We start from the raw sequence: 10437 nt of genomic DNA, 5'->3' as shown, positions 1-10437 counted from the left end.
ACTAGGTTACTAGGTTATTGTGTTACAATGATGATGATAAATTATGATAATGCTCAAATAATGCACAAAATGCTTTTCAGAAAGCCTTTACATGTTTAGGCAAAAGGCTAAAATGTAATTCAGTGCAAAAAAACCAATAAGATGCATCCCCGAAGTTTTTAGATACTGCTGCTGGACCCAAAAATTATCAAATGAAGAAAAACAGGGAATGTCCTCATGACGATTATGTTTGATCCCCGTCTTCTCTTTATTTTATCCACACAACAACGTTTCACACGTCCAGGCTTTCTCAAGTTGGAAGTTGGAACTTGACCTGGCATGTGTATAGTAATAGTTTGAATGTATACATTATAGATTTTTGAGCAGCGCTAGCCTCTCCTATGCACAGCTTTGTGTGTATGTGTGTCTGTATATAGCACAGAATGTGCTCAGCTGATTGGCTGAGCACGGAATGTGATGTACACGTAACAGGTATGATGATGCACGTTTGTATGATGATAAAAGAGTGCCGCTCACTTCACACAAGTGTGATTATTTTTTATATTCTGTTTTTTAGACTGTTGACAGGTTCTTGGTTTACTCATGATCCTAGATTGCTATTTCTATGCATTTGATGTATTACCTCGTTTTCCTTGCTAATTGTCTGCTAAATTGCAAATTGTAATACAATAATAGCCTAGAAATTGCATCATGCCATAACAAATAATCACATCATATAAATCTGTTATAAATCAAAACCAGTCCTTAGTTAATGATATTCAAACAGCATAAACAAAACTCGTAGATGTATTTCACTACAATACATCCTCAGCCAATGTGCAATGTACAGCCTATATGGGAAGCTGTATGTTTTACTAATGTTCTTGTAACTGCCGGCCAATATCTGTATTGCACTTATATTTCTCTTAAATCTGTCTGTAACAATTAAGCATATGTAGGCCTATATATAGCATGTAATAACGTAAATGTAGGCAATAAGGAAACAGAAACAAGCTTTTTAGAAGTTATCAATGGATATCTGGGCATTAAAGTCTCCCCCAACTTAAAATATCTGTCACGTCTGAATCTGGCCCCAGTCACTACAGCGGTTAAGAGAGATCTGGAAAGGTGGCATGACCTCCCACTATCGTTCCTGGGACGGGCCAGTCTAATAAAAATGAACATTCTACCCCGCCTTCTATACCCCTTACAAATGCTTCCCTTATGGGTATCCAAAAAAGATGTCAAAGATCTGGAGAAGGCTTTTTCTAAATTCATTTGGCATGGAAAGAGACCCAGGCAAAGATTTTAAATATTGCAGCTACCAACCAGTAAAGCGGGCCTTGCCATGCCAAATATACTCTTTTATAACTGGGCCTATCACGCTCGTTACATCTGGGAATGGCTACAAGCCTATCTACACAATAAGAACTGTGTGGACTCGTGGGGCTGCTAACCAAATTCACTATGGGCACTGGTAACCGGTAATAAAGATAAGATTCATAGGGAGATACGAGGCAATCCAATTGTCTATAATTCTATCAGAGTGTGGTGACAGATTACCATACACGTAGGGAGAGGAGACCAAAGGTCATTGCTAATACCAATCTCTAGCAACCATGAATTTGGACCTGGGTGCAGTTCGGCCATCTTTAAGACCTGGCACTCACTAGGGCTTCGTGTATTGGGAGACCTGTTTAGAGATGGTGTTCTGATGTCGTTTCAGCAATTGCAGACACAGTTTAACCTCCCAAGAGACACCACTGGGCTCCCTTTACAGTAAAACAGAAAATGTCTTAAGCAACTGTAGTAAGGTATCACATTTCATTTCATCGTTTTACTCACTGCTGTACTCACTGGACTCCCAGGAGTTACCATCCCTCCGTAAATGGGAGAGAGATTTTAACAATGAATATATTGAAGATGACTGGCAAGAGGCCATTGACTCAGTTAAAAAGGTTTATACCTGTAACAGACTAAGAGAAACACAATATAAAATTCTTCACAGATTACACATCACACCTGTGTTACTAAACAAAATGGACCGTTCAATATCTCCTTTATGTTCGAAATGTCAAACAGATCTGGGTACCTACTATCACTACTTTTGGGAATGTAAGTGTATATCCAGGTTTTGGGGCCAAGTGGCACGTGAGTTAAGCGACATTTTCAAGGTGAAAATAAAGAAGGATCCGGGAGCTTTCTTACTGGGACTCCCGTCAAAAGAAATTCATTTGACACCCTTACAATTCAAACTATTTGATAAACTTCTACTTTCAGCCCGGAAATGCATTCTGATAAATTGGATTAAGGATAAGCCCCCATCTATACAAATGTGGTATAGAGAGATCTTCGGTGTGCTACCCCATGAAAGACTCTGTGCAATGCAGAGAGGAAACGACGCTTCCTTTTAGGGGGTGTGGGCCCCATTATTAGACTATTTTCCTACTGAAAATTCTCGGATCCTTCTAAAGGCCCAATGCCCCATTGAGTGGACAGACCTAGGATAGAAAAAAGAAAAAGAAAACTATGTCTACATGTGAATGGGCTCGAGGCATGTGCAATACTGTGGCTGTCTTGGTTTGCTTTCCTTTTTTTGCTTGTTTTTCTTTCTGTTTTGCTTCTTATGGTGTGGATGATGGCATAGATGAACTGTCCCCCCTGTCCCAATGTTTGTTTTGTCTGCCTGTAAAGTATGTCTTTTGTAAAGTAAGTAACTGTACGTGAACATTTTTAAAAACCAATAAAAATATTAAAACGAGAAGTTATCAATGGATAACTTCAGGAAACAATATAATTTTTTCGTGAATCATAAATTATCTTATCTTTCTCTCTCACATTAAGTACAGAATGTGTGTCATAACCAGTGCATCCAAGGCCATGGGTTAAGCACAGCCTGTTGCCAGTAGATGATGTCTGGCTTTACTGCCAGGGGACTGGATGGGAGGTGTGGGCTAAGATGAAATGTTCATTCATTGTGTGATCTCCCAGATCTTTAACCTTTGATTATCAAACACGGATAAGACCACAAAAGTTTATTGTCAGTTTAGAGACAATAAACGGACAGGCGGAAGGTCTATTCCATTGTGTTACTCTTGTAATCTCAGCATCATTGAAGAAGGGTCAATGGGTCCTGCCCACAATGTATTTCCGAAAAAAGATTGAATAAATGAATGAATATAATGAATGCCTGAATGTCTTATGGAAGCCTGTACATTGATCTCTACCCCTTGGCTCAAACCTGATCAAAGTTCCAAAAAATTTCAAACATTATTAAAAAAATAAAATATTTTTTTTTGCACAGTACCAATATTACAGTGATATTATATTACTATTTAAAAACATTTTATTTTATTTATAGTCTGGCAGCCGACAGGCTTCTTTTTTGTTTAAAGTGGGAAATTTGGTATATAGTCTTTTTTATTGGCCTAAAATATTGTCTATATACATACATTCATGAATTCACTTGTTGACCGGCTGTTAGTATATCCTTTTTGTAGGGGTTGGGTTAGGGAACAGCACACAGTGCACTCACTGCATGTATAAAGTCTTAGGCCCCTCCAATCAACAGACATATAAACATTTAGCTACCCACCCATGACTGTAGCTGGAGACTGGCTTGCATAGCCCAGTGGTTCCCAAACTATTTCATGTCAAGGACCCCCAAATTGACACTAATCAGCCCGCAGACCCCCATTTGAAAATATATGATTTTCAACCATTTTCATTTCAAGGACCCCCAGTTTGACATGCATTAGTCTATACGGACCCCCATTTAATGGCATTTCTATCTCTGGGACCCCCACTTTATATTGTAACATCACTGTTAATTTAACTCTGAGCCCCTCACCAGGCCAGCCCACCACACATATACAATGCATATACAATTTTTATTGCCAAGAGAAATCCCCATTTTTCCTTCTGATCGAGAGTAATATATAATAATATAAATATATAAATATATATATATATATATATTATATATATATATATGAAAATGTATGAAAAGTTTTGAGAACTACCGGCTGTACCTAATTCCGTCTATAGGGAGCGCTCATTGAGCACCATTGAAGAAGAACGCCCTTAAACCGGTAGTAGAAGAAGATAAACAATAAACAAGGAGGAAGCTCTGAGCATTTGACAGCTTGTTCAGGTAAAAATGACTGAATTAAACACATTTTTACACATTGGTAACACTCACGGATACATTAATTAAGCTGCGTACGGAGCTGCCGTTCATCTATCTGGCTGGGTGCGCTCAACGAGCGTGCTAAATGCCATTTAAAACCTGTATGCAGTTTAAAGCTGTCAGCTAAGCTAACGCTACAGTATTCTCTGGCTGTTATAGTCCCATAGTTACAATGGTTAGTCCTAATTAAATGACACATTATAGTCATAGTGATTTGAGAGACATGCAGCTGTGTTCTGGTGGGCGTCTCTCTCGCTCTCTCTTTCTCTCTCTCTACACTGTTGTTTTTATGAATGGCCTTACGTCATGGCTGCAGGTGTGCGCAGACAACAGCTGACGTGGGTTGTGAATTACACCATTAATATTTTTCTGTTCTGCTTAGCAGTCAGTGGTTCTCACATTTTAAAGCCATTGCATGTATAACTTGCCCCGTGTTTAATACATAATACAACTATATATATACATTTTGCCCACCAGGCATAATAACATCAGCATGCATGCCACATGACTGAGTAGTGAGAGTACTACCAGTATTGTTATACTTGCTGCATTTTTAAAGTGGTGTATCACTGTGTTTGTTTTGGTAGACTGGTCAGAAAAAAGTAAAAACTCAATACAGCAAGATATGGGCAATGTTTTACTGCACCACTCCAGTGGCTGATGTAGAGAGAAATGAACGATGGCTGGGGTACAAAATGTAGGATATACAGTATATTTCCCTTTTAATTTGGGACCCTTGCTTGCTTACCTTTTCTGTATTTGGGGAGACCAACGTCCCAAATAAAGAAAAGGAAATTTAGGGTCGCAAAAGGGTTAGAGGCTATTATATATAGTTTTGTTATGTAAACAAACAGATGGCAAAGCTTTAGGTGGCAAATGTCTGGACATCATTGTGTGTTTACAGTTTGAGAGAGAGAGAGACCTTAGTTGTGGTATTTGCTGCAGCATTGGTTCTCAATGTGGGGTCTGGGGACCCCCAGGGTTCCAGGGGGTTCCTAGCAAATGTAGTTGATATAGCATCAAAATCGAAGAAGGTTTTTTGCTCAGGGACACTTCGACACAGACCGGGTGGGCCGGGGAGCAAACTGGTAACCTTTACACTTCTCTACTCACTCAGCTACTGGTGCCCTTAAGCCCAAACCACACCAAAGGGTTGGGTTGGGACAACGTTTTTTAAGGTAGACCACAACAATGCAACTCATTGCAATTCAATGAGTTGCATTGGTGTGGTTTACCTTGAAAACTGTTTTGTCCCAACTTGACCCTTTGGTGTGGTTTGGGCTTTATACTTATGTTATAAATACTAGGGCTGTAACAACAAAAAAACATTGCATGGATGCACCTGGGACGTATCCTCAGTGATGTATCCCATGGTCATCGGGGTTTCGGGTCTGTGTCTGGCAACATCATACCCCTCACTCAGGTGACCCAGCCGGGGTGATCAAGTCCCGACTTATGTCCCAGTAGCTACCCTCGATCAGTCCCATTAGGGAAAGACCAAGGCCACACAATCCGTTGCTCCGGAACTACTCTGCCAGGACTGGGAGAACCAGATTCTGGCGCTTGGAAGGACTAGGCTCTGTGGGTTGACTCCTGTCTGGGCCTCCTACGTCTCAACCATTGATATTTTTTTTTATGAATAATATTCTATGAATTACTTTTTAAATTACTATAATATAGTTAATCGAAGCATTGATAAATGCATTGATTAACCACATAAGTTATATTTTATACTTCTTCACATGTCATTCAAGAATGTTGAAGCGGGCCTGGGCCATGGCTCAGTGGTCCAGGCACCTTGGCTGGTAATCCAGTCTGGCAGTGTGCCGCGGGTTCGACTCCCGATCCCGACGGCCTTTACTGCATGTCTTCCCCCTCATCTCTCTCCCCATTTCCTGTCAGCCTATTGTCTGTCCCTCCATAAAAATATAAAATAAAGGTGAAAGCCACAAAAAAAAAACATAAAAGGAAAAAAATAATAATGTTGAAGCGACTGTAGCGATTGATTACTATTACTAATCAATATTTGTGTTTTAATTAACTGCAGCACCTCTAATACTGCACACAGCTTTCACAGAATATTAACTCTTTCTATCCCATTTGTCTGTGTTTTCCATCAGAGTTGAAGCACACGAGGTCATGAGCGTCCCGGACTACATGCAGTGTGCCGAGGACCACCAGACGGTCCTGGTGGTGGTCCAGCCGGTGGGCGTCGTGCCCGAGGAGCACTTCTTCAAGATCTACAAGCGCATCGCCAGCGTCTGTCAGGTCAACTATCCTATTTATATTCGTAGAGATTATTCTATCGATAACGTTTTCAATTGACCCATTGTCAGCCTTCCGATCGGTCCCTGACTGACTAACCAGCAGGCTTGTTTCTGCCCTTATGGTTGTTTATGTTGTATTTGCTAAAACATCATCTTCGGAGGAAAAACAAACACGATATGCCCAGTCACTGTACTGCACCTGAGATGTTCCTGAACTTCCTACGATATTCCCAGTCACTGTACTTAGTTTAGACAGTACTTAGTTTAGACTAGTCATTTGGTTAGACCAGTCATTAGTCCTACAACTACAACCTATCTCAAACCCTCACCCTAAACCTAACCTCCCACGGGGCAGCACACCTAAACCTAACCTTAACCCATGTCTAACCAATGACTAGTCTAAACTAAGTATGCACGCCACGATATGCCCAGTCACTTTACTGCACCTGAGATGTTCCTTGTTACAGACACCAAGTTTAAAATTAGAATTGGATACACAGGATATCAATATGAAGCAACCGAAAAACACGTTATTTCAATGGTGGTGGATGGAGAGAGAGGATTTTTGTCCAACCAAGAAACGGCAACCAATGACTGCAATGCGGGGCACAACCACAGGCGGGACTTGACAAAGGGTCAATTAATCGAATAATCTAGAAGCATGTTTTTAATCGAATAACCCAAAGCATGTTTTTAAATAACATTTATCTATTTTTATTCTTGTGTGTGCTTTTTACCCCTTTTCCCACCCGATGTAGTGGTTATGCCAATTAATTCCTCCCCGCACACATTTGTTTGTTGTTGTCACTGCTGTTGTATCCAATGACTCGCATGCCACTGAGGAGCCCCCGTCGGGAGGACGTAGGGTTCCCCAATAGGCGGCCCGCGGGCCATTTGCGGCCCGCAGAGCGCCCCCCTGTGGCCCCTGGAAGAATTTCAAAAAAGAAAAAGAAAAAAAAAAGTTTTGTTTTGTTTTGGGGGGGGGTGTCCCAGATATAAATGGCATTAAATGGGGGTCAGTAGCCTATGCATGTCAAACTGGGCACCCCCTCAAGGACCACTGGTGGTCCCCGCACCACTGGTTGAGAACAATTTTTAATTCATTAATGAAAAAATAAAAAACCCAATTTTTCGCGCATGCGGACTCGGCCCCCAGCCTGGTTCCCTAGTCAAAATATGGCCCTTGAGGAAAATTAATTGGGGAACCCTGAGTGTCGACAAAGGCGAATGCATCACGGTGGAATTGAACCCACAACCCTATGTTATACTTCATAGCACAACGGTGAACGGTATGAATATATCAAATGTTTGTGCTTGTAGATCTATTTTTAAAATGTGAAAATGTTCTAGGGGGGTCCCTGGAACAACATATTTTCAGATGGGGGTTGGCGGCCAATTACATATCATTTTTGTGGTCCTTGTCATGAAATAGTTTGAGAACCACTGACATGGAAACCTAGGTTCTTCAGAAAACTGTCATGATTTAGAAGACATTTTGTAGAACCTGGTCTCAGGTCTCAATAAAACGATTCAATGGATTTAGTTCTGATCTTATTGCTCCACCCCACCGCAAATTGTCGTTTCTCATGTGTCTCTACAGTTGGAGGCCATCGATATTGTCCTTTTCTTTTTGCTGAGGTTTGCGTGATCTGCGCAAAAGGACAGTTAACCCATTTTGGGCGGGAACCCCTTTTGGTGTTTTAAACATTATGTTATAATTTAGCTATTAAAAAATAGCAGATCTACAAGCTCATAGCGCGCCACCGAGTGGCGCGCTACGAGCTTGTAGATCTGCTATTTTTGAAAAATCGTGAAAATATTTATTTCAGAAAACTGGAGGATTTAGAAGGATTTTTTAAAATTTTGAGGTCAGGCCTAAATGGGTCAAATAATAAGGGACAATATCGGTGGCACCCAACTGTATATGCATTCAAGGAGCCCATTTACACGAGGGTCTCAGGTCTCAATATAACGATTCAATGGATTTAGTTCTGATCTTATTGCTCCACCCCACCGCAGGTGAATGGATTTAGTTCTGATCTTATTGCTCCACCCCACCGCAGGTGAATGGAGTTAGTTCTGATCTTATTGCTCCACCCCACCGCAGGTGAATGGAGTTAGTTCTGATCTTATTGCTCCACCCCACCGCAGGTGAATGGAGTTAGTTCTGATCTTATTGCTCCACCCCACCGCAGGTGAGGTGGATTAGTTCTGATCTTATTGCTCCACCCCACCGCAGGTGAGGTGGATTAGTTCTGATCTTATTGCTCCACCCCACCGCAGGTGAGCGTGAGGGACTCGCAGCGCCTCATGTACATCCGCTACCGCCACCACTACCTGCCCGAGAACAACGAGTGGGGCGACTTCCAGACGCACCGCAAGGTGGTGGGCCTCGTGGCCGTCACCAGCTGCGCCTCGGCCGCCGACTGGCCGCTGACGGCGGAGCGCTTCCACGCGCAGAAGGAGCTGTACGGCGCCACGCTCTACGACTCGCGCCTGCTGGTGTTCGGGCTCGGCGGCGAGATCGCCGAGCAGCAGCGCACGGACGTGGCGTTCTACCCGGACTTCGACGACGAGTGTCCCGACGTGGAGAAGAGGGTGGAGGACTTCGTGGAGTCCATCTTCATCGTCCTGGAGTCCAAGCGGCTCGACCGCGCCACGGACAAGTCCGGGGACAAGATCCCGCTGCTCTGCGTGCCGTTCGAGAAGAAGGACTTCGTAGGGCTGGACACCGATAGCAGGTGAGTTGGTTTTTCTTTTTGATGGCGGAGCGCTAAACATCTTCAGTTTAACAACTTAAACCCATACATTACTGAGAGCAAGGAGTACCTCAGGGCTCTATAGAGCTCTGGTTCCCAAACAGTGGCTCGGGAAAATAAGCTAATGTACAAACTTGCAAATCTGCTATTTTCGTGCGTGACACTGCCATGCAACTAAGTATAAATCGGGCATGAATTTGGAATTTCCACTGTGGCCTAGGGCTGGGGGATATGGACAAAATCAAATAAACACAATATATTTGATGAAATACCTCAATATCGATATTGAGACAATAACATTTTCCTATTTCAAAAATAGCTGATTTGTGCTATTTTTGACAAATATTTAAGGCTTAACCTGAACACTTATACGCCATATCACACGGTATTATGATATCCAAAATCCCAGACGATATCTGGTCTCATTTCACAATATCATATAGACATGCATATTGCCCAGCCCTAGTGCGGCCATCAAGTAGGCCGATGATGTTTTTTGCATTATGTAAAAATTGTCGTTTCTCATGTGTCTCTACAGTTGGAGGCCATCGATATTGTCCTTTTTGTTTTTGCTGAGGTTTGCGTGATCTGTGCAAAAGGACAGTTAACCCATTTTGGGCGGGAACCCCTTTTGGTGTTTTAAACATTATGTTATAATTTGGCTATTGAAAAATAGCAGATCTACAAGCTCATAGCGCGCCACCGAGTGGCGCGCTACGAGCTTGTAGGTCTGCTATTTTTGAAAAATCGTGAAAATATTTATTTCAGAAAACTGGAGGATTTAGAAGGATTTTTTTTAATTTTGAGGTCAGGCCTAAATGAGTCAAATAATAAGGGACAATATCGGTGGCACCCAACTGTATATGCATTCAAGGAGCCCATTTACACGAGTGTCTCGCAAATATCAACCTTCTGCCTGCCGTGCCAAAAATCTTCCAACTCAAAAAGCTGTCTGTGTTGATTTTTGTTCCCTTTTACTTACATTTCTTTGTTTGGTTTATTTGTCTTTCTTTCTTTCTTTCTTTCTTTTCTGTTTTTCTTTCATACCACTGTCCTGTGAGTTTATTGTTGGGTGTGAAAAGGTGAGCTGTTGTCGACACACATGGCTTTAGTTTTAAGAGCTGTAGCAGCAGTCTCATCGGCTTCAGCCCTGCTCCAAAGTCAAACCCCAACTTCCCTGCTCTTGTGCACACCATGCGCTCCTGATCGAAAAGACAAGCTCATCACTCCTAGCCGGGTTTGA

The 10437-nt window shown here is 42.1% G+C and overlaps 1 protein-coding gene across 1 annotated transcript in view; it reads left to right on the top strand.

The window, feature by feature from the left end:
- Window positions 1–4041: 4041 nt before the first annotated feature.
- The window catches only part of trappc9 (trafficking protein particle complex subunit 9), a 493006-nt gene continuing 486610 nt past the window's right edge, over window positions 4042–10437 (top strand). Inside the window, 3 exon segments of the mRNA XM_079521861.1 lie at window positions 4042–4132; window positions 6289–6436; window positions 8719–9176. Of these exon segments, the coding sequence (XP_079377987.1) occupies window positions 6308–6436; window positions 8719–9176 (587 nt within the window). The 5' untranslated portion in view covers window positions 4042–4132; window positions 6289–6307.

Source organism: Electrona antarctica (assembly GCF_951216825.1).
Source record: "Electrona antarctica genome assembly, chromosome: 15".
Taxonomy (NCBI): domain Eukaryota; kingdom Metazoa; phylum Chordata; class Actinopteri; order Myctophiformes; family Myctophidae; genus Electrona; species Electrona antarctica.
Note: the sequence above shows the minus strand (reverse complement) of the source record. Positions and strands in the feature narration are given on the sequence as shown.